The sequence below is a fragment of the Pseudochaenichthys georgianus genome, unplaced genomic scaffold (assembly GCF_902827115.2).
Source record: "Pseudochaenichthys georgianus unplaced genomic scaffold, fPseGeo1.2 scaffold_456_arrow_ctg1, whole genome shotgun sequence".
NCBI lineage: Eukaryota > Metazoa > Chordata > Actinopteri > Perciformes > Channichthyidae > Pseudochaenichthys > Pseudochaenichthys georgianus.
This window is the reverse complement of record NW_027263021.1, coordinates 15,942-38,763: the sequence shown is the minus strand read 5'-3', so window position 1 is coordinate 38,763 and position 22,822 is coordinate 15,942. Positions and strand designations below refer to the sequence as shown.

Sequence of the window (22,822 nt, the reverse complement as noted above, 5' to 3'; positions counted from 1 at the left end):
ACATCAGTCCGTTTACGGCAGGCGCAAATCACAACAAACCCCTTTATGGCAGTGTTACCCTGCCCTCTACTGCCCCCTGCTGTCCATTGTTAAACAGGTTTCTAAAATGATAATAAATATAAACATAAACTTTTGATCACACACTTTGTGTGGGTCACATTTGAATATTTGAAATTGAAATGTTTAAAGAAAAGAACTTGATACTAAAACATGAGATTGACAATGTGTTCTGCTTTCATGAAAAATGTTTCATATTCCCTCTCTTTAAAATTGCTATAAGTCTGTATTTGTTTAATTTTTAAACCTTACATTTTTTAATGTTCAATAATTAAATGTTGAACAGTTGTGACCTCCTTCTGACTCAAAGAGAGAAAGGGGGAGACCACCTGATGCAGAGAGGGAGGAGGAAGACTACAAAGAAGAGTGGAGAAGAAGAAACAAGGCTTGTTCAGGCTTGGGCTCTTTTAGACCGTGCTTTGACTTTTGACTTATGAACCTGTTGCTATTGTATTTTCACTTGGTGTCTTTATTATTTTTTAAGGATTATTTTTAATTCTCAATTTTTGTTAAAACCTTAATAAATCTGGTTTGTACTTTGTACACTTCCACCCAACTCCTGGTCTGAAGGTATCTGCTTGGTCTGAGAGTGAGGTTCAACTATAGTTCACATTGGTCACTGTGGTTGAGGTGGTTATATCTCTCACAGGCTCCGCCCTCTACTGGACTCTATGGGTACTACATTACCCTGCGAGCATTCTCCCACTGAGACTTCTATAGACGTAGCCGGCCTTGGGCGGGCCTACCTGAATGCGCGCGCATCACACCGTATAAAAGGAGGCCTGGCCTCCTGACTATCATCCTTTTCTCTTCAGCAGCGGAAGTGATTCCACGAGAGACTGAGATGTTTGAAAGAAGAAGAAAGAGTTATCATACCTCCAGGGAGTCGCCACTGCTAGAGACCCGGGCCTGTCCTTCGAGCCCTGGCTGAAATAGCGGGCGCCGATCCCCACCACCTTGCTTCGAGTGGTTGGGGGACCAGGATATGGCCGAGGCGGTGCCATTCACGTTCGCCATTCCTTCCGGGTCTGGCATCCATGGAAGTCCACCGCCCAGGGCTGTACTCTCCCTGGGTGATGATCATGGCGGCGGATGTGTGGGCTACTCACTTATTGCGAGAGATGCCCCCGCCTCACCAGGTCAGAGCGATTATTGGGCCGCAAGGCCGAATAAGTAGCTTGGTCCACGGGCCTTGCCCCAGGCCCGGTTCCCCCAGGGACCGGTGCTCGGTGGCTTCACGTGATATAGGGTCGACCCTACTTCATCACAGGCCGCCACCGCTGCCCGCCGTGTGATGTCCCTGGGATATCACGCCGCGTGGCACTTTCCAAAGAGGATCGTGTTGATCTCCTGGGAGCCCCCGTGTTTACGGAAGGGCTCTTTGGATCGATCTCCTTGCTCACGGGATGAGGATTAGTAGCAGCGTAGCTGCTTCTTGCCCATCCCCAGCGGAAGAAACACTGTCCTACACTCCCCGCCCCTGCTGTAAACCCCAGTATAGGGAGCCAGCAGGTGGGCGTGTGCACGTGAGTGGAATAAACCGAGTGCTGTCAAAGCACTGTGCGGGTTCAAGAGGCGCTATTGCCGGCGTGCTGTTGTCAGAAAACACACCTTGCCTGGTATAATGGCTCCGATTAATGCATTTCACCGTTGCAATGGGAAATCGTGAGAGTGGGCGTGCGGCCCTCGTGAGAGTGGCCGCGGTGCGTTCAGGGACCCCCGCAGGAGAACGGTGGTTTACGTTTGTAAACTCTAGTTCTGGAGGGAAGTGTGTGTGTGTGTGTGTGTGTGTGTGTGTGTGTGTGTGTGTGTGTGTGTGTGTGTGTGTGTGTGTGTGTGTGTGTGTGTGTGTGTGTGTGTGTGTGTGGGAAAAATGCATTCAGTAAAGCCTATTGCATTTATCCCAGAGTAAGAGTAATTTCTCTCCACAATTCCACTTTTCCCCATAATGTCTGTTTCAAAGAGACGGCATTGTGACGGCGCGCGCGGCCCCCCTCCCCCGAGGGCGGGCCACGGTGCGTTCAAAGACCTCAGTAGAGAGGTGAGACGAAGGGAGAGGTGCCGGCACGGAGATCCCGTGCCCGCGGTGCCCTCCACCTCTTCGGCCCACCCCGTGGAACTGGCGTGCCGGCACTCACGGGGACGGGCTTTCCGTCTTTACGGATCTGGCTGGCGGGGGGAGAACATCTCTCCGCCCGGGACGAGGGGGCGAATCCCGCCTCCTCCCTGTATAATGCACAGATCACTACGTTTTCTAATAAGAATGAGGTTGATCTGTATCCAAATCTAAGTGTCTTTTGTTTCCACAAAGGCTACACTTAGGCCTACACACAATGTTAACCGTACAAATTCCCCATTCGCTGCCCCAGCTGTAGCTCCTGTAAAGGAGGTGGCTAATGGGCGTGCGCAGAGAGGGATGAACCGCAGGGAGTGCTATCTAAATGAGAGCGCTATGCGGGTGCAGGGACATTATGGCCGGCGTATTGCTGTCAGAGAACACACTACGCCTAGAGCAAAGACTCCAATGCAGTTTACCCGTAGTGGTAAAGGCTGCATTATGGCGGAGCCCGCACTCACACAAGAGCGCGTGGCGGTGCGTTCAGGGACCTTAGTAAAACACACTACGCCTATAAAGACTCCGATTAATGCCGTTTACCGTAGTGGTGAGAACAGCATTAGGGTGGAGCGCGCGCTCACGCAAGAGCGTGCGGCGGTGCGTTCAGGGCCCTCAGTAAATAATTGGCCCTTTCTGTGTCAACCCTCGATGGGCAAATCTTCCCTTCACGGGGAGTTTTGCGGCGGGACGGGTCGCCAGAGAGTACCACAGCTTTATAGCTGCGGCTCCACAGCTGAGGGCATGCCCTTTAACATGGAAACTCAGCTGTGTACTATCAGGGTGGATGGACAGGACGCTGAGACGGGGTTATTCACTCCAGTTCTGCAGCGTCCCACCCCCTTTTTTGGGCATGCGAGAAGTGAATCTAGTCTCTCAGGAGGAGATGGGTTTCCTCGCAGCAGAGATTCAGGCTCTGGTGCAAAAACAGGCTGTGTCTGTTGTGCACCCTCAGCACAGGGAAGAGGGTCTTTATTCCATGTACTTCCTGGTTCTCAAGAAGACGGGGGAATTCAGATCTGTTCTAGATCTCCGCGACCTGAATCGCCACATTTCCCGCAGGAAATTCTGCATGTTGACTGTGAAACAGTTACTGGGGCTGGTGCAGCCAGGCGATTGGTTCACCACCATCGACCTGAAAGACGCGTACTTTCATGTAGACTTGCTCCAGAGCACAGAAAGTATCTGCGTTTTGCCTTCCAGGGAATAGCCTACGAGTACAACAGACTGCCGTTTGGCTATTCCCTATCCCCACGCACATTCAGCAAATGTGTGGCCACAGCGCTTCAACCGCTGTGCGCACACGGCATGAGAGTTTTCTTTTACATAGACGACCTCATAGTCATGGCTGGGTCATGGGAACAGGCAATGTTTTGCACAGCACAATTGATCACACACCTGACCAGATTAGGCTTTGTGATCAATTGGAAAAAGAGCAGCCCCATACCTCACCAACGGGCGCTGTATTTGGGTGTGGTGCTCGATGCAGGCACGTTGCGCGCCACCCTGTCAGAGAGCAGACGTGCGTCCCTTCTTCATGCAGACATTGGGTCTCATGGCGGCTGCTCACATGGTGGTCCCGTTAGGGTTACTACATATGTGCCGCCTGCAGAGGTGGTTCTCCAGCCTGCGCTTGGATCCCAAGAGGCACAAGCGGCGGCTGGTGACCATCCCCCCCTCAGTGAGGGGCAACCTCCGGTTTTTGGGGTCCCCGGATCACCTCCAGAGGGGGTCTCCACTGGGACGGGTGACCTCCTACATCACAGTGTTCACGGATGCATCCAGAACAGGATGGGGAGGGACCTGCCTGAAGAGGGCTATAGGTGGGCGCTGGGCTCTAACAGAGTCGCTGGGCTCTAACAGAGTCTCGACACAGCAACCTCCTCGAGCTACGGGCGGTAGTGTTAGTCCTCCAGCATTTCAGGCCCCTAATTCAAGGGAGGCATGTAATGGTCAGGAGCGACAACAGCACCACAGTGGCTTATATCAACAGGCAGAGCGGAGTCTGCTCCGCCGCCTTGTTGGCCACAGCGGAGAGGCTGTGGTTATGGGCTTCAGAGGTGGTGTTATCTCTGAGAGCCCTCCATATCCCGGGACTGGAGAACAGGGGGGCCGACCTCATGTCGAGGAGCGGCCCCCTGCCAGGCGAATGGGTGCTTCACCCGAAGGGTGGTGAAGCAGATCTGGGCCCAGTTCGGGAGAGCGGAAGTGGATCTGTTTGTCAGCCGGCGAAACAGCCACTGTGCCCTGTGGTTCTCCGTGGCCCTGGGCGACGACCCGCCCTTGGGGGTGGACGCGTTTGCACACGAGCCATGGCCAAGGAAGCTGCTCTACGCCTTTCCACCGCTGCGTCTCATTCTCCCTCTCCTGGGGAGAGTGAGGCGAGAACGTCTGTCAGTCATTCTAGTGGCTCCGGACCGCGTCGGGGCACCGTGGTACTCAGAGATGACACAGATGAAGGTGGGCCAGCCCTGGGAGGTTCCCCAGTTCTGGGGGGCGATGTCTCAAGAGGCAGGTGCAATCGGGGCATTACCCACTCTCGGCCGTCCTCTCCAGGTTTGGCTCCTGAGAGGGACATGCTGAGACAGTGTGGATTGTCTGACAGCGTTATTCAGTCTATCCAGGCAGCTAGAGCTGGATCCACCACAGCCTGTTACAGGCCAAGGTGGCTAGGAATCCAGCGAGGGTGTGAGGAGCGGAGAATAGAGCCCCTATCTTGTGAGTTAGGCTCTATGTTATCCTTCTTACAGTTACTGGTGGACAGAGGGCTGGCGCATTCAGCAGTGAAAGTGTATACAGCAGCCATCTCGTCCTGCCATGAGGGATTTGGCGGCAGGTCAGCCTTTAGTCAACCACTGATGTCGCGGTTTTTACAGGGGGTCAGGAGGCTGCGCCCAGTAGTGCACGCCTCCACCCCGCAGTGGGACCTGCCCCTAGTGCTCGAGGCTCTGGCCTCGGGGCCGTTTGAGCCTCTGGAGCTCTCCTCCCTAAAAGCACTGTTGTGGAAAACAGCTTTGCTTCTTGCCTTAACGTTAGCCAAAAGGGTGTCCGAGTTAACCGCTCTGTCGGTGCACCCGAGCTGTTTACAGATTCGGGGTGACCGGAGCGGCGCGACACTCAGACCGAACCCCTCCTTTGTGCCCAAGAGCCTAAGAGTGTGTTCAGGTCAAGGGCTATTCAGTTAGGGGGTTTTAGTCTTCCCCCCCATGGTGGGACCAGGGAAGCTAAACTGCACCTCCTCTGCCCGGTGCGTGCGCTCGCATGTTATGTGGAGCGCACGGCTGCCCTTAGACGCACCGAAAAGCTGTTCGTGTGCTTCGGGGGCGGGGTGATCGGGAAAGTTCTGTCCAAGAAACGCCTGGCAGGCTGGCTCTGCGAGTGCATTGCACATGCCTACGGACAGGCAGGGAGAGCCTGCCCCACGGGGGTTCGTGCACACTCCACACGGGCTGTGGCTGCGTCAACAGCCTTATTCAACGTGTGAGTGTGGAGGATATATGCACAGCGGCGTCTTGGTCGACGCCAGGCCCCTTCATAAGGTTTTATCTCTTGGACATGTCGGGCTCTTTCTCCTCGTCTGTACTTGCGGGGGCAACACAGGACTGGTAGGGGGGAGGGGGGTTGTGGGTCAGTTGGCATCTGACCCCCTCCCTGGACGTAATGCGCCTTCGCTGTTCTCGGGCCTTCTGAGGGTCCCGGGAGGGGCGGGGGGGGGGGGGGGGGCGCACTGGGCCCTTACAGGGCTGGAGGACTACTCTCCTCCTGTCGAGAGCAGGAGGGGGGGAGCCCTCCACACTTTAGTCCACACACTCTGCACGGGGTCAGTGTTTGAGTGTGGGACGTGGGCTCTGACGCTCTCCCTGTTATCCTTAGGGATTCAGGGAGGCAGGCGTGTAGTAAGCCCATTCGGGGCCGAGGGGGCTCTCCCTATCCGTCTATGGGCGGGGGGGGGGGGTCCCCCGGCACTGTTTTTTGAGCACACTTTCTGCGAGGTAAGCGCAGCATGGTGTGCTCTGTCAGCCACAGCCCAGATTTCTCCTCGGTTACAACCGGGTTAAAGGAGAATGTGGGGCAGCAGCTGCTGACCATAAAAGCCGGTCAGGGGCAGTAGGGTGGAATATTGTTGTTGGACGACAGTGCGCGTATACATCGCGGCTCTACCCACTGTACCCATAGAGTCCAGTAGAGGGCGGAGCCTGTGAGAGATATAACGTTGGGTTACGTATGGTAACCCTTGGTATATTAGCACAGGCGGAGCCCTCTACCCAGGGCACTGTCTGTCCTATTCCACTCGCTGAAGAGAGGTGTAGGATGATACGGTGTGATGCGCGCGCATTCAGGTAGGCCCGCCCAAGGCCGGCTACGTCTATAGAAGTCTCAGTGGGAGAATGCTCGCAGGGTAAGGTAGTACCCATAGAGTCCAGTAGAGGGCTCCGCCTGTGCTAATATGACAAGGGTTACCATACGTAACCCAACGTTTTGATTGATGTTGAAATATGACATGTGCTCTGCTGATGTGGTGATGTCCCTGCTGTGACATTAATGTTTGACTCTGGCTGTGTTTGATTTACATTTGCATTGTTTTGATTGATATAACTGGGGATCAAAAGAGGGGGTTAGGGACTGTGGGTTCTGAAGCTGCCCTAATTACCAGGGGGTCTCCCAACGACACAGGGTTTCTCCTCCAGGGGCAGTTTAGATACTGCTCTGGGGTTCTACCAGCCCACCAACACCTACTACACCATACACTCCGTTTTGCTATCCTGGTGGCTTTAGTGCCTGAAACAGGGATACGACGGGCAGCTTGGTGTTAGAGGCCACGCTGTAAACGCCCCCCTGAGCAGATTACGGTGATCTTGTAGATTCTGGGGGTTTAGTCCTAAAAAGATTGGACGGCCGTTCACCGGAGCCTTTTCAGCACCGGAGCTCGGTATCGGAGACGGCCTAGATATTAACGTTGGTTGTATCGAAGTTAGATTCCTTTTCAATGTGATTGTCTGTAACATTATGCCCATCAAAAAATCTATTGGAAAACGCAGGCTGAAGCTAACGATAGGAGTTAGTGACAATGTATGCTAGTTAGCCAGCTAAAGGCTAAATTAAATAATATTAAGAAAAATAACCCCCCTAACAATCCCTGCACGTCAGGCTCTCTGACAGTGAGCTCTGCTCTGAGTATCTGAGCGTCCCGCTCTAACAGCGCTCCGAGTTCACCAGCAGTTAGACCGTCATCCCGGAGCAGCGGAGTTTAGCCGAAAGAGCCGACAGGAAGAGTGGAGCACACAGCTCAGGCACCGTTACAAAATAACACCCTGCGCGTCATGGCGGCAGAGAACAGCTCGCAGATTATTTGGGGGCCCGAACCCTGATTCTTTATGGATTCAAGTTATTAAAGTACATCAATTAGTTTCAATTACAAACTGAACACATGAGATCTCCAGCAGGAACAGAGAGTCAGTGAACTGACCTGAGAGTCTCCAGTCTGCAGTCTGGACTCTCCAGAAGATCTCTCAGCAGCTTCACTCCTGAATCCAGCAGATTGTAGTTGAGACTCAGGTCCAGCTCTCTCAGATGGATGTTGGACTTCAGAGCTGAGATCAGAGCAGAACAGCTGATCTCTGACAACCTGCAGCGTCTCAGTCTGAATAAAGAATACATGATGTAACTTTAGAAAACAACGTTCCTGTTTGAAATAACTCCAGGGTTAATAATCTGATCAGAGTTAAACAGAGTTTTAATGCCAGCGATGAAGCAGAAACAATCCACTGATGATCTGGAACTCTAACTTTGATCAGATGTGTATCAACTCCTTCATCTCCCTCACAGCTCCTCAGTACTGACAGCATCTCCACTGACTCATGGAGCACAGAGTGAGTCTGTGGAATCTCAAACTCTCTCCCTCACACATTCACCTTCTCTTTGTTACTCTGATGAATATTCAGTCATTAGCAAAAGTGAGGAAAATAATTAAAATGTCTTTGTTCTGAGGGAAATTCAGAAAATCATAAACATAAACGGATCCATATGAAGTTCAGTCAGTGAACTGACCTGAGAGCCTCCAGTCTGCAGTTTGGACTCTTTAGTCCAGAACTCAGACGCTCCACTCCTGACTCCTGCAGAGCGTTCTCACTCAGGTCCAGTTCTCTCAGATGGGAGGGGTCAGACTTCAGAGCTGAGGCCACGACTTCACATTCAGCCTCTGAGAGTCCGCAGCCAGTAAGTCTATAACAACACAAATATTACAACATGTGTTTAAAAAAGGGAACATTATATTAACCTCAAAGACTTCACAAAATAATATTTGACATACAGTATGTTCTGAATTACATCTGCTGATGCCATTTTATATTATATCTAATAATATTAAATGATTATTGTAACGGAGTTTAATGTGTGCGTTAATGTCTGATCACATGTCTGTGTTGGCTACCTTCTGCTGTCAGAGGCTGTTGCTAGATTGCTTCTCTGAGCATCTGAACATGTATTTTGAACACAAACACAAATAACAAACCACTAAGGTTTCAACCATCAGCAAGATGTTCTCCGTATATCAGCATTAAGACATAACTCTGGTATTGGTGGGAAATTATATAGATCCTATTTTCAACTCTAATACATTGTAATAAAAACCTCTGTATTTAATGATAAAGAAACTACCAGAAAGTAATAACTGATAACTGTGAGTCCTGCAGTGTGGTGAGATCACATGCTGAGAAACCTCTAGAGTCCTTCATGTGTTTGACATGTCGCCTCCATCACTCAAAGGAGTATGAAGAGAGAAAAACATTTAACTATTATTATAAATAAATAGAAGCGTTGGTTTTAATTTGCTCTCAGTATTTAAACAGCAGAAATGTTATAGTGTTCATTTGAATAATTAAACTTCTGATCAGTTTATAAAGTTAATCACATCTGGACTCACTTGGCCTTCCTGCAGTTCCTCACAGATGGAATCAGTCTCCGTTTCCCCCCCTGTGATGTGTTGTACTGACTCAGGTCAAACTCATCCAGAACCTCCTCTGACATCTGCAGCATGTCTGCCAGAGCAGAGCAGTGGATCTCAGAGAGTTTCTTTGATTTGTTCTTTGACTTCAGGAACTCTGTGATCTCCTGATGCACTGAGAGGTCCTTCATCTCTGTCAGACAGTGGAAGATGTTGATGCTCCTTTCAGGAGAGACTTTTGTTCTCTTCTCCTTCAGGTTGCTGATGGCTCTCTGGATGGTTTCTGGACGGTTGTCTGGGCGACCCAGCAGGCCTCCTAACAGTCTCTGGTTGGACTCCAGAGAGAGGCCGTGGAGGAAGCGGACAAACAGGTCCAGGTGGCCATTTCTGCTTTGGAGGGATTTCTTCATGGCTCCTTTTAGAAAGACATCCAGGGATGGGTACTCCTGATCTCTGTTGTTACTGTTCTTATAGGGCCAGTCTCTCTTCAGGAAGTCCTTCAGTACCTCTGTGTCTCTGCTCGTGTAACAGTGGAACAAGTAGACTGCAGCCAGGAACTCCTGAACGCTCAGATGAACAAAGCAGTAGACTGTTTTCTGGAAGATCACACTCTCTCTTTTGAAGATCTCTGTACAAATTCCTGAGTGCACCAAGGCCTCGGTGGCACCAAGACCACAGCGCTGCAGGTCTTCTTGGTAGAACATGATGTGTCCTTTCTCCAGATGTTCAAACGCCAGCCTCCCCAGCTTCAGAAGAAGTTCCCTGTCAGCCTCCGTCAGCTGCTGTGGACTCGTCTCATGTCCCTCTTCATACTTCTGCTTCTTCCTCTTGGTCTGGACCAGCAGGAAGTGTGAGTACATGTCAGTGAGGGTCTGGGGCAGCTCTCCTCTCTGGTCTGTAGTCCACATGTGGTCCAGAACTGCAGCAGTGATCCAGCAGAAGACTGGGATCACACACATGATGTGGAGGCTCCTGCAGCTCTTGATGTGAGAGATGATTCTGCTGGACAGGTCTTTATCACTCGATCTCCTCCTGAAGTACTCCTCCTTCTGGGCGTCAGTGAAGCCTCGTACTTCTGTCACCCTGTCCACACACTCAGGAGGGATCTGATTGGCCGCTGCAGGTCTGGAAGTTATCCAGACGAGAGCAGAGGGAAGCAGCTTCCCCCTGATGAGGTTTGTCAGCAGCACGTTGACTGAGGACTGCTGAGAGACATCAGACACAACCTCATTGTTTCTGAAGTCCAGAGAAAGTCTGCTTTCATCCAGGCCGTCAAAGATGAGCAGCAGTTTGCAGACAGCCAGCTGCTCTGCTGTGACCTTCTGTAAGGTTGGATGGAAGACATGGACCAGCCTGAGAAGACTGTACTGCTCTCCTTTGATCAGGTTCAGCTCCCTGAAGGAGAGCGGGATCACCAGACTCACATCTTGGTTTCCCAAACCCTCGGCCCAGTCCAGAGTGAACTTCTGCACCGAGAAGCTTTTTCCAACTCCAGCGACTCCGTTGGTCAGGACCGCTCTGATGGGAGTCTGCTGGTCAGGTAAGGCTTTAAAGATGTCCTGGCACTTGATTGGAGTGTCATGGAGGGTCTCCTTCTTGGAAGCTGCCTCCAGCTGCCTCACCTCATGTTGGGTATTAACCTCTTCACTCTGGCCTTGTGTGATGTAGAGCTCAGTGAAGATCCTGTTGAGGAGGGTTTCACTTTGATCAGTTCCTTCAGTCACACGTTCACATCTCCTCCTCAGACTGTTCCTATGTTCATCTAGAACCTTCTGCAGACCACTATCTGCTGAGAGAGAAGGAACAGGAGAGAATATGAAAAATGCGTTTGAGAAAATCTTATTATAACAAAAGAAAGAGACAGTTTAAAAAGTTAAAACAGCTTACTGTCTATGCACTACAACAGTATACCTGACATGAAGACAATGATCCTAGCCATCAGATATCTTCACTATCTTCTGTAAAAGTATTTGCAGGGCTAACGTTCCCCTTTAGATCTGTCCAGTGTTTCTACAACGGAAATCACTGCTGTCTGTTTTAAAACACTTAAACAACGCCTGGAAGAAGATCAGAGGACACTCTGAGCCAATGAGAGTTCATACAAGAGTAGAGACCCAGCGCCCCGACGGCCTCAAGACGCTGCATGAGTTCGGCCTCTTACCTCGTACAGAGCTGGTCTGACTGGCTGTCTGCAGGCCAGCTCTGGTTCTGGATCTCTTTCCACACTGGGGACAGGAGTCTCCTGATGGAGGTCTCTGCTCCCAGTATGAGGTGATGCACTGTCTGCAGAACCAGTGTCCACAGCTGGTAGAGACTGGATCCTTCAGGACGTCCTGACACAGAGCACAGCTGGACGGCTGCTGCTCCACAGGAACACCACTCTTCCTCTTCCCTCTGTGGAGATGAACAAATCCTTTAGAGGAGCTGATTCTCACCAAAGGTACAACAAGGGAGATTTAAGAAAAAGTTCAATATCTGTATATAATATATCTTTGTGATCGGGTAGATAGTTTAAGCTTCTCATTATTATAAAAGCATCCTGTCTGGATTCATGACCCAGAGGAGCACATGGTCACCGTCTCTTCTAAGACACACACAGCTGTATTAACCTGGAGCACTATAGCATTATAAACACAATTCACATAGAATATGCTGTGAAGTAATAGCAATAGAAATATGGAAAGGATGCAGAAATAACAACATGATAGTGATTTGTAAAAAGCTTGAGTCAATGGTTTGTCAGGTCTGTCTCAACACAACGAGCATAAACATTTATAAAGTTTTCTGAATGAGAACGGTTTGGTTAAAGCTAGGCTAACATTGTAGCTGCTCCATCAACACTTCATGTAGTCGTAAGTACAGCAGTGACAGTGACTATATGAATGTGTCATACCCACTTAACGGGAAGAAACTCAGCTATCAGACAATATTAACCCTTTTTACCTAAACGAAACATAAGGGTAATAATAAAGGCTCTGAAATAGCCCTGAGCTAAAGAATGCTAACACACTTAGCACAGAACTCACGTTAAAATACCCTTAGTACTTATCGTGTCTGCACAAACAAGATATCGATTAGCAAGCTGAGATTGCACAGATTCGACAGGTATTGGTATCATTGCTGACCGATCCAAACTTGCAACATGAGTAGCTAACAAAGACATCACACCACGTAGCATTACAGATGTAACACTCCAGATAGGACTCCACCCAGCGGATTCCAACCAAAAATCCAGCGGATCCCAGTCGCTGGTGATAGAAATTATAATAAATGTTTAATGACGTAATTTAGTTTAAACATATAGTAAGCTTAAAACTGTTTTATTCTGAAAACATTTCCGGTTAGCATTGGCCTGTGGCTAACGTTGTTGCTAACGTTTATTTTGAAAAGCTTTACTGGAAGAAGTCTCTGGATATCCACAGTGACGTCATTTTCCGGTCTTACGTTAACATCGATCACAGCCGTTAAATTGCATTAAATAAAAAGTCATGAAAGAGTGTATGAGGAGAAAAGGCGTGTGGAGTTATACAATGACCACACAACGTCTAAATCCTCTGTCGCCTCCTGACTATCATCCTACACCTCTCTTCAGTGAGCGGAATAGGACAGACAGTGCCCTGAGTAGAGGGCTCCGCCTGTGCTAATATGACAAGGGTTACAATACGTAACCCAACATTATATCTGTCACAGCCCATGCCCCACACTCAAACACTGACCCAGTGCAGAGTGTGTGGACTAAAGTGTGGAGGGCTACCCCCCTCCTGCGTGAGGAGAGCAGCTCTCCAGCCCTGTAAGGGCCCAGCGCGCCCCTCGCCCATCCAGGGACCCTCAGAGGGCCCAAGAACAGCGAAGGCGCATTATGTCCGGGGAGGGGGTCAGATGCCAACTGACCCACCCCCCCCCCCCCACCAGTCCTGTGTTGCCCCCACAAGCACAGACGAGGAGAAAGAGCCCGACATGTCCCAGAGATAAAACCTTATGAAGGGGCCTGGCATCGACCAAGACGCCGCTGTGCATATATCCTCCACACTCACACCGTTGAATAAGGCTGTTGACGCAGCCACAGCCCGTGTGGAGTGTGCACGAACCCCCGTAGGGCAGGCTCTCCCTGCCTGTCCGTAGGCATGTGCAATGCACTCGCAGAGCCAGCCTGCCAGGCATTTCTTGGACAGAGCTTTCCCGATCACCCCGCCCCCGAAGCACACGAACAGCTGTTCGGTGCGTTTAAGGGCAGCCGTGCGCTCCACATAACATGCGAGAGCACGCACCGGGCAGAGGAGGTGCAGTTTAGCTTCCCTGGTCCCACCATGGGGGGGAAGACTAAAACCCCCTAACTGAATAGCCCTTGACCTGAACGCACTCCTTAGGCTCTTGGGCACAAAGGAGGGGTTCGGTCTGAGTGTCGCGCCGCTCCGGTCACCCCGAATCAGTAAACAGCTCGGGTGCACCGACAGAGCGGTTAACTCGGAGACTTTTTTTGGCTGACGTTAAGGCAAGAAGCAAAGCTGTCTTCCACAACAGTGCTTTTAGGGAGGAGAGCTCCAGAGGCTCAAATGGTTCTGAGACCAGAGCTCCGAGCACTAGGGGCAGGTCCCACTGCGGGGTGGGGGCGTGCACTACTGGGCGCAGCCTCCTGACCCCCTGTTAAAACCACGACATCAGAGGTTGACTAAAGGCTGACCTGCCGCCAAATCCCTCATGGCAGGACGAGATGGCGGCTGCATACACCTTCACTGTTGAATGCGCAAGCCCTCTGTCCACCAGTAACTGTAAGAAGGATAAAATAGAGCCTAACTCACAAGATAGGGGCTCTATTCTCCGCTCCTCACACCCTCGCTGGATTCCTAGCCACCTTGGCCTGTAACAGGCTGTGGTGGATCCAGCTCTAGCTGCCTGGATAGACTGAATAACGCTGTCAGACAATCCACACTGTCTCAACCTGTCCCCCTCAGGAGCCAAGCCTGGAGAGGACGGCCCAGAGTGGGTAACGGCCCGATTGCACCTGCCTCTTGAGACATCGCCCCCCAGAACTGGGGAACCGCCCAGGGCTGGCCCACCTTCATCTGTGTCATCTCTGAGTACCACGGCGCTCCGACGCGGTCCGGAGCCACTAGGATGACTGACAGACGTTCTCGCCTCACTCTCCCCAGGAGAGGGAGAATGAGACGCAGCGGTGGAAAGGCGTATAGCAGCTTCCTTGGCCATGGCTCGTGTGCAAACGCGTCCACCCCCAAGGGCGGGTCGTCGCCCAGGGCCACGGAGAACCACAGGGCACAGTGGCTGTTTCGCCGGCTGACGAACAGATCCACTTCCGCTCTCCCGAACTGGGCCCAGATCTGCTTCGCCACCTCCGGGTGAAGCGTCCATTCTGGCAGGGGGCCGCCCCTCGACATGAGGTCGGCCCCCCTGTTCTCCAGTCCCGGGATATGGAGGGCTCTCAGGGCTAACACCACCTCTGAAGCCCATAACCACAGCCTCTCCGCTGTGGCCAACAAGGCGGCGGAGCGGACTCCGCTCTGCCTGTTGATATAAGCCACTGTGGTGCTGTTGTCGCTCCTGACCATTACATGTCTCCCTTTAATTAGGGGCATGAAATGCCGGAGGACTAACACTACCGCCCGTAGCTCTAGGAGGTTGCTGTGTCGAGACTTTGTTAGAGCCCAGCGCCCACCTATAGCCCTCTTCAGGCAGGTCCCTCCCCATCCTGTTCTGGATGCGTCCGTGAACACTGTGATGTAGGAGGTCATCCGTCCCAGTGGAGACCCCCTCCGGAGGTGATCCGGGGACCCCCAAAACCGGAGGTTGCCCTCCACTGAGGTCACCAGCCGCCGTTTGTGCCTCTTGGGATCCAAACGCAGGCTGGAGAACCACCTCTGCAGGCGGCGCATACAGTTGCAAGAAAAAGATTCTCCACACATAGCGTTGTGTGTTCCTTCCAAACATCTCAGCCTTGGTTTCATCTGTCCACAGACATGTTGCCAGTAGTGCTGTCGAACATCGAGGTGCTCTTTTGCAAACTTCAAACGTGCAGCAATGTTTTCTCTGGACAGCAGTGGCTTCCTCCGTGGTGTCCTCCATGAACTCCATTCTTGTTCAGTGTTTTACGTATCGTAGATTCGTCAACAGAGATGTTAGCATGTGCCAGAGATTTCTTTAAGTCTCTAGCTGACACTCTAGGACTCTTCTTCACCTCATTGAGCATTCTGCGCTCTTGCAGTCCTCTTTACAGGACGGCCTCTCCTAGGGAGAGTAGCAACAGTGCTGACCTTTCTCCATGTATAGACAATGTGTCTTACCGTGGACTGATGAACATCAAGGCTTTCAGAGATACTTTTGTAACCCTTTCCAGCTTTATGCAAGTCAGCAATCCTTAATGGTAGGTCTTCTGAGAGCTCTTCTGTGCGAGGCATGGTTCACATCTGGCAATGCTTCTTAAGAATAGCAAATTCAAAAGTGGTGTGTATTTCTTATAGGGCAGGGCAGCTTTAACCAACACCTCCAATCTCGTCTCATGGGTTGGACTCCAGGTTGGCTGACTCCTGACTCCAATTAGCTCTTGAAGAAGTCTTTAGCCTAGGGGTTCACACCCTGCACTGTGAATGTTTACATGGTGTGTTCAATACAAACATGAACACATATCATTGTTTGTGTGGTATTAGTTTAAGAAGACTGTGTCTATTGTTGTGACTTAGATGAAGATCAGAACACATTTCCAGGTCATTCCAAAGAGTTCACACTTTTTCTTGCAACTGTAAGTCTCCTTTCAGTATCAACACTAGGGATGGGAACGATTAATCGAATATTCGAAATTATTCAGGTATTCGAATAATTATTCATGTATTAAGGTGGGTTTTGCTCCGCTCACCGGTCCCTCACAGCGGGCAGAGCTGCAGGTGCTGATCTCTCTCTCTCTCGTGTCCGGTTATACTTCACTCGCATTTATGTCCAAATCCATCAGATCTAGCTGGTTCTAGCCAAAGATACGGCTGCTGCCCCTCCCTACACGCAGAGCATGCAGACTCAAACCTCATCTTAGGCCCAAATGTGGCGCAAATGAGCTCCGCAGCCGTTGCGAGGTTCCGGCGCTAACAGTTCATGAGCGTGCTCCCCCGCCCCGTCAACACTCGCGACACATGAGTGGCCAGCCTAAACAACAATAAGCGCTGCTTGGCAACCGCGTGTGGCGGCAAAGTACATGGACATTTTGACTGGAGAGATTTAGTTTTGCCGGTATTCAACATATTTTACCAGTCATAGTCCGGTAATTATTTACACTCCAAGAAGAGTCCTACACAACAGACATGGAGGAAAAGGAGTAATGTGTGGAAATATTTCGACCAGGTTAGTGAGTGCGGTGTAGAGGTCAAACTATGTCAAATTAAACTTATATATACATGCTATACCTTGCTATACCCGCAACCTCCGTTCCAGCTGAGAGGGTCTTCTCTCCAGCTGGGCTGATTGTGAATCGCCTCCACACATGAAAGCTGTAGGCCTATAGCTGTCAAACTGTGATCACCAGTTCAATACATTGACAAATTCGACTTGGTTTCTACACTTATTTGAACATGTATGTATTTATTTCCAAAAATTATTGATATATATTATATATATATATAAATTATATATATATATATATATATATATATATATATTGTTACAAAAAAGAATGTAACCCAATTTTTTTTTTTATAGGATATGTACATTTCGGTTAACCGTTTTTTGGGGGGTCGAATATTCGAATATACATTTGCTTTCAAATTCCCATCCCTAATCAACACTAATTCGGCTGACTTTTATATGTGATCCAATGGGTATATTTACACCATAACGGTGCAAAGCTAATAGAAAGGGACACCTGGTGGTTAAAGCACGTTATTGAAATGTATTATTTTTATTATTAGATATTAATAGGAGACACAGACAGACAAACTAATAAGGCTTTATTTAAAAATTAAAAAATACTTTAGGTTAAGGTCTTATTTTGAATAAGAAAAAAGCTTTGAGGGTATAAATATTAAGCCTGACCAAGTACTAATATATTGCTTTCCTAAAATGTTAACTACTGTATGTTTAAGCACTTATTGTAACTGATATTATACATATGTATTATACTCTTATAAGATGCATGTAGATAGAATAAGAAATGTGCAGAATACGACAGTTTAATGGTGGAGGAAACACACATATTGATAGATGTCTTGTAATGCACTGTTGAGCAACCTGCGACCCAAGTTTTTCATCTCCGGCCTTGTCAGGTATTGAATACTCAATAAATAAAGAACACAGAATTATTAAATATAAAACACAGAATGTGTGTGATTATACTAAATGATTTACAAATAAAAACCACTGCATATTTACAACTGTTAGACATGCTGATGTAAGGCAAATGTTCCAACTTGGGATCAATAAAGTATATCTTATCTTAAGATGATCAATGGCTACTGCCATATTTACAAAATGTGCCTTCGAACCTTGACAGGTGCATGTTTCAGGCTTATCAATGAGCAACAGGAGGGCTCACAGACATAAGACCAGGGCTGCAGTTAAATAGTCCATTTAGCTTAGGAACCTTCCTAACGGAGTGAAATGACCCGGAAGTCCCTCAGTGGCAGCCATGATAAGTGCCGTTCCAATTCTCTAGATGAAAGGAAAGGAGGTTTCAAACTTCCTTTATAGCCTCCTTGAGCTTAGAAACCACTGGACCTCCCTTATCGAAAGGAGAGGAGAAAATGCTGCCCCACAATGCCTTGCAGCCACAGCATTTGTGTCACACAACAGTCGGCCGTTCACGGAAACAAACGATTATGACCGAGAAATTATATCATGAAAGTTGCGGTGCTTATTAAGCATTTTAAAAATGTATGCAACTTGCCAAAGTGCTTTGTTTTGAACTTTCATCCATCTTCTCCCACTTATCCGTGGTCGGGTCACGGGGGTATCAGTTCCAGCAGAGAGCCCCAAACTTTTCCTTTCCCTGGCGACATCAACCAGCTCTGACTGGGGGATCCCAAGGCGCTCCCAGGCCAGCGAAGAGATATAATCCTTCCACCTGGTCCTAGGTCTACCCCTTGGTCTCTTCCCAGCTGGACGTGCCTGGAACACCTCCCTAGGGAGGTGCCCAGGTGGCATCCTTACTAGGTGCCTGAACCACCTCAACTGGCTCCTTTCGACGCGAAGGAGGAGTTTTTTTGTTTTGCTTTGTTCTGAACGTTCATCAGTATTATAATCAAAGAGAGAAATATGAACGTTAGTTTTTACTGAAATGATCAAATAAAGTCAACATCTCACAGTCTTTACTGAGCTGTGTGGAGTTTGTTCAACTTTTAAAAGATGTTTGAATGGTGATATACACAGTGATAGATGTTAAGGACTAACGTTTATAATAAATACATCTGTATTGATTTAAGATCTTTTCATCAATCATATGTATTGGGATCATTTGTATTAATGTGGACCGGAGGGAGAGGGGGACGAGCAGAAGTTTCACTTTCCTTTTTATTTCAATTCCAACTTTGGTCCTGAAGAATATGTTTCTCTGTTGTCCACGTTCATAAAGCCTAAAGCAACAGCATCAGAGCACGGTGCAGAGTCTCTAGATGAGTCACAGGAGTCCCTCGTTCTTATTGAACATCCATGTTTGTAGTCCGCTGTATAGAAAACTGTAGTTTCCATGGTTTCCCCACAGCAGCAGACGCACATTCAGGACGTCTGCTGGCGCATCATAAACACGTCGGATAGTGAAAGTGCAGTCGATTCTCTAAAGTACCGCAGTCTCTTCTCCTAAGTCCTTTTGAATTCTCCTATCCACTATCCCTTAACCCCGTGACCTTTCACTCAGAGGTCAAGGGATAGGAGATAGGGATAGAACTTAGGAGCTGATTTTTGGACTATTCCACTGCAGCCCAGCTGTTAAATAAAGCTCTTCTGACCTTAGCTGGCATGTGGGTATATATTAATGCGGGCACAAGCAATTTTCACCCATTTATTAATTATATGTTTTAAATGTGAGTGTTTCCTATCCCCTAAACCTCCAGGGATGTACACAGTTTAATACTGACAACTTCTTATTATGGGAAATACGAAAACGTCTTTTAAAACTACAACTCCCAGCAGAGACGTGCCATAGATAGAGAGCATGTTGCGAAACAGAATAGCCAGCATGTGTAGTTCTGGGGACGGGGTGGGGGAGGGGGGATGCGGTGGATCCGTTCAAATCCAGTTTTGGACAGTCTGCCGTGGATCCATCCCATTTCAAAGTGCTGTTCGACGCTCGGCGTAACCCTCGGAGCACACTCAAACATCCAATCACAGAGCTTGAGGACTATCTCAGGGTTTCTCAAGCGAAGCGGAGAGAATACTTACCCAGCAAGCGGGGGAATGTTCTCACAACTGTGGCTAATGTTACCTACATGTTCCAATAAGGTTTTAAAGAAACGTTTTAATCTGATGTTCAAAGAACCTTTTTAGGATGTTCATTTTTTTCAAATAATGTTCCAATAAGGTTTAAGGTAGACATAACGTTTTAACTGCAACATTCAGAGGATGTTTTCAGGATGTTATTGAGGCCTGAGAAGACAGAAAGTGTTTATAAAATGTTCCTTTAATGTGATAAGTCAGCAAAGGTGGAACGTTTTGCCTCCAACATTCTAAGGAAGTGTTTTGGACGTTTTGGGTATCACATTAACGATGTTCTTTATAAAACATTCCCTCAATGTTACATGATAACCAATGAAGAACATTCTCCAAGAAACATTCTGAACAAGTTTTCAGGATGTTATTCTTTTTTTATTAAACGTTCCTGTTATGGCAAATATTAACACGGTCATGGTCAACGTCAGATTTATTTCTAGAGCGCTTTAAAAAACAAACTTGTTGCATTTGTTTGAAAAGGATGTTTTAAAAAATCTGATGTCACCATATTTTCCTTTTTAAAAAAAAAAACAGGCACGTAATTCATGATGAGCTGTAAGCAGATATTGCATGTTGGCGGTGGCATGTGTGAGTTCCAGACCCGGCGGCAGATATACGTCTCTGGGCGGGCATTTGATTTACCAGGGCGGGCCCACCCCGAAACTTATATTTCCCGGGAAATCTCGAGATTTGTCAAGGGGGTGTTAGGTTGCCATAAGGCTGTTGACGGTCTTATTATAGGCTGCTACATCCATTGGTTGGTTTTGTGGCACATTTGTAACGCTGTGCCAACTTGGGCAAGCACTCAGGCAAACTTGAGCACACACAGGGTGGAGGTGGAGTAAGGTTTAGCAATGGAGAGAGAGGGAGAGAGGGAGAGATTGAGCGAGGCAGAGAGCATGTGCAGCGCAGAGCAGGAGTTTCCCTGGCTGGCTTGCAGCTCGTTGGTAACGTAACTGATGTCTCTAATGTGCTGCACCTGGCGCTGAGTTGCCATATTCCTTTCATGAACCACTTCCTGATATCCATTGTTGCAGATAAATATAAATGATAATAGTCAAACTAACCTAGCAAGAGTAAAGTGACAGGCGTGCTGTGCCGCATCTCACTCAAGACCCCCACACGACCCAACCCAGCGAAAAACCAGTCTCTCGCACAGCCTTTCATTCAGAATTGCATAGCAAAATAAAAAAAAATGATATTAAACTTAATCTTTCAACGTAGTTTAAAACAAAAATAAATATTAGGACAAAGCCTACAAATAACAATAAACATAATCAGTGTTTTTGTTGGGTAATCTATGGTAGGGCTAACCCATACAGTGGTGGGGCTCAAGTCAGTATTTGCAATGTAATTACATACACGCTCCCCTTGACAGTGAAACGCCACGCGTGAGGTTTAGATTATGTCCCTGTCTCAATCCAAATTGAACTGTATGAAATAAAAAGGTACATCTGTCTTGTAGTAAATAAAAAGGGCGACCTGGAGCCAATCCTGCAACTTCCCCACAAGTGAAAGAGCTGACATGCTGAAAGCCCAACCCCTGCAGGGGGGTCTGGGGTGATACTCCCCAGGAGATTTTTTTGAAATACTAACATAAAATACACATTCTGGTACCTCTCTGAGAAGAAACATAAATACATCTATTACTACACGACATATTTAAAAAAATGAATGGCATTTTAGTTTTTTGTTACTTTGTTCTGAAAGCTGAACCTGCTGCTCCTCACAGAGAGAAGAGGGAAGAGGCTGTGAGTTACTTTACATTGTGGATAAGGGTGGATAGCCCCCATTGTTCTGTGTGTCAACATGAAAGACAGCCCACACATCAATCATCAAACCGTGGGGTCTTATTTCATTACGTGTTGATTTCTATCAACACGTAATGTTGTATCGATGTAGCCTAGAGATTTACTACGGCAAAAGTATTCTCCGTCGGGAGTCGGGACTTCCTGCAACAACACCACGTTGTTATCGTGATTCTGATTGGCCAGAAGACATTATCAAAGATGTTTCTATTGAGAAGACGATCACTACGTGACAAAAGTTTTCAAACCGTTTCTAGTCTTCGGTATTTACTGCTGTCTGTGCAATTACTCGTGCGCGAATTGGCGGACCTTATTTGCTTACTTTAAAATCATTTTTCATGGTGGGGCTAAGCCATTTCTTGGTATGGCTGTAGCCTACCCCAGTATACCCTGGCGCTGCCACTGAACATAATAATAAAACAATTACAATGTTGTATTCATCCCCGATTAAAACAGCGGGCCCAAATCCTGGATGGGCGGGCCCAATCCTGGATGGGCGGGTCCAAATCCTGGATGGGCGGGCCCGGCCCCATGGGGCCCGCCCATGACGCCGGGTCTGGTGAGTTCCCAGCTAGAAATGTTTGTTACCATTCGTTGTTCTAGGAATGTTTTCAGCGGAAAGTTTTATTTGGTTCCCAGAATGTTCTTCTGAAAGGTAGGATAATGTTCTCTAAGAATATTGTCGAGACGAAAGTCAATATGTAATAATATCTGTGAAAAACGGACTAATAAATAATTATGTGTTTTCATTTAGATTATTATTATATAGTATTGTTCAATACCAGGAGAGGGTATTTGTTTATTTTGGATAGCGTAAGCTACTTTTCATAAGCGAAGCGAGCTGTAGAAAAGATATGAATGCCGCTTCCGGCAACACGGCTAAAAAGGGGTGGAGTTTGTGATGGCCGGTCTCTTGTTCTCAAAGCCACGGAGACAGAACCAGGCGACAGTGTGTGTGAGGCTCCGGAGACGCCGTTGGTATGTTTACGGCCCGTCCACACTACAGCGTCGACAGCGCCCATTCACTTTCAATGGGATGACGTCACGTTGCCTCGCTTTTTCGCCGAACTGAATTGTGGGTAGCATAGCGGTCCGTCTCCGCCGTCTCCGCCGTCAGAAGTTGAACAATGTTCAACTTCTGACGGCGGCGGAGCGGCGGTAGCCAGCGCCAGCCAATCAAATCCCGTTTCGGAAAATCTGACAGCTGAAGCCGTAGCCAAAAACCGCGTCTAAGCTGAGAGAGATATCCCGCCGTTAATTTCTATATTTCAAAAAAGTTGGAGGAGAAACTAATTATCGCTGTAGCAAATCACCCGGTTTTGTATGACCAGACCCTCTTCACCTACCGGGATACAAACCGGAGGAACCAGGCATGGAGGGAGGGGGCAGAGACAGTGGGGGAAACTGGTAGGTTTTCGCCTGTTTGGGGAGTTTATATATATATTGCTCCCATAAAATTCCCGGGGGTTTTTGCTTTGTATGTCG

General features: G+C 48.4%; 1 protein-coding gene across 2 annotated transcripts in view; it reads right to left on the bottom strand.

The window, feature by feature from the left end:
* The window catches only part of LOC117442700 (NLR family CARD domain-containing protein 3-like), a 56,787-nt gene that overhangs the window by 19,769 nt on the left and 14,196 nt on the right, over nucleotides 1-22,822 (bottom strand). The window contains exons 2-5 of one of the 2 annotated variants that reach the window (XM_034078652.2): nucleotides 11,275-11,507; nucleotides 9,093-10,902; nucleotides 8,219-8,392; nucleotides 7,638-7,811 (exon numbers count right to left, since the gene is read on the bottom strand). In XM_034078652.2, coding sequence (XP_033934543.1) covers nucleotides 7,638-7,811; nucleotides 8,219-8,392; nucleotides 9,093-10,902; nucleotides 11,275-11,507 — 2,391 coding nt within the window. The remainder of the gene's footprint in view (nucleotides 1-7,637; nucleotides 7,812-8,218; nucleotides 8,393-9,092; nucleotides 10,903-11,274; nucleotides 11,508-22,822) is intronic. The other variant, XM_034078653.2, reaches the window with a different exon arrangement.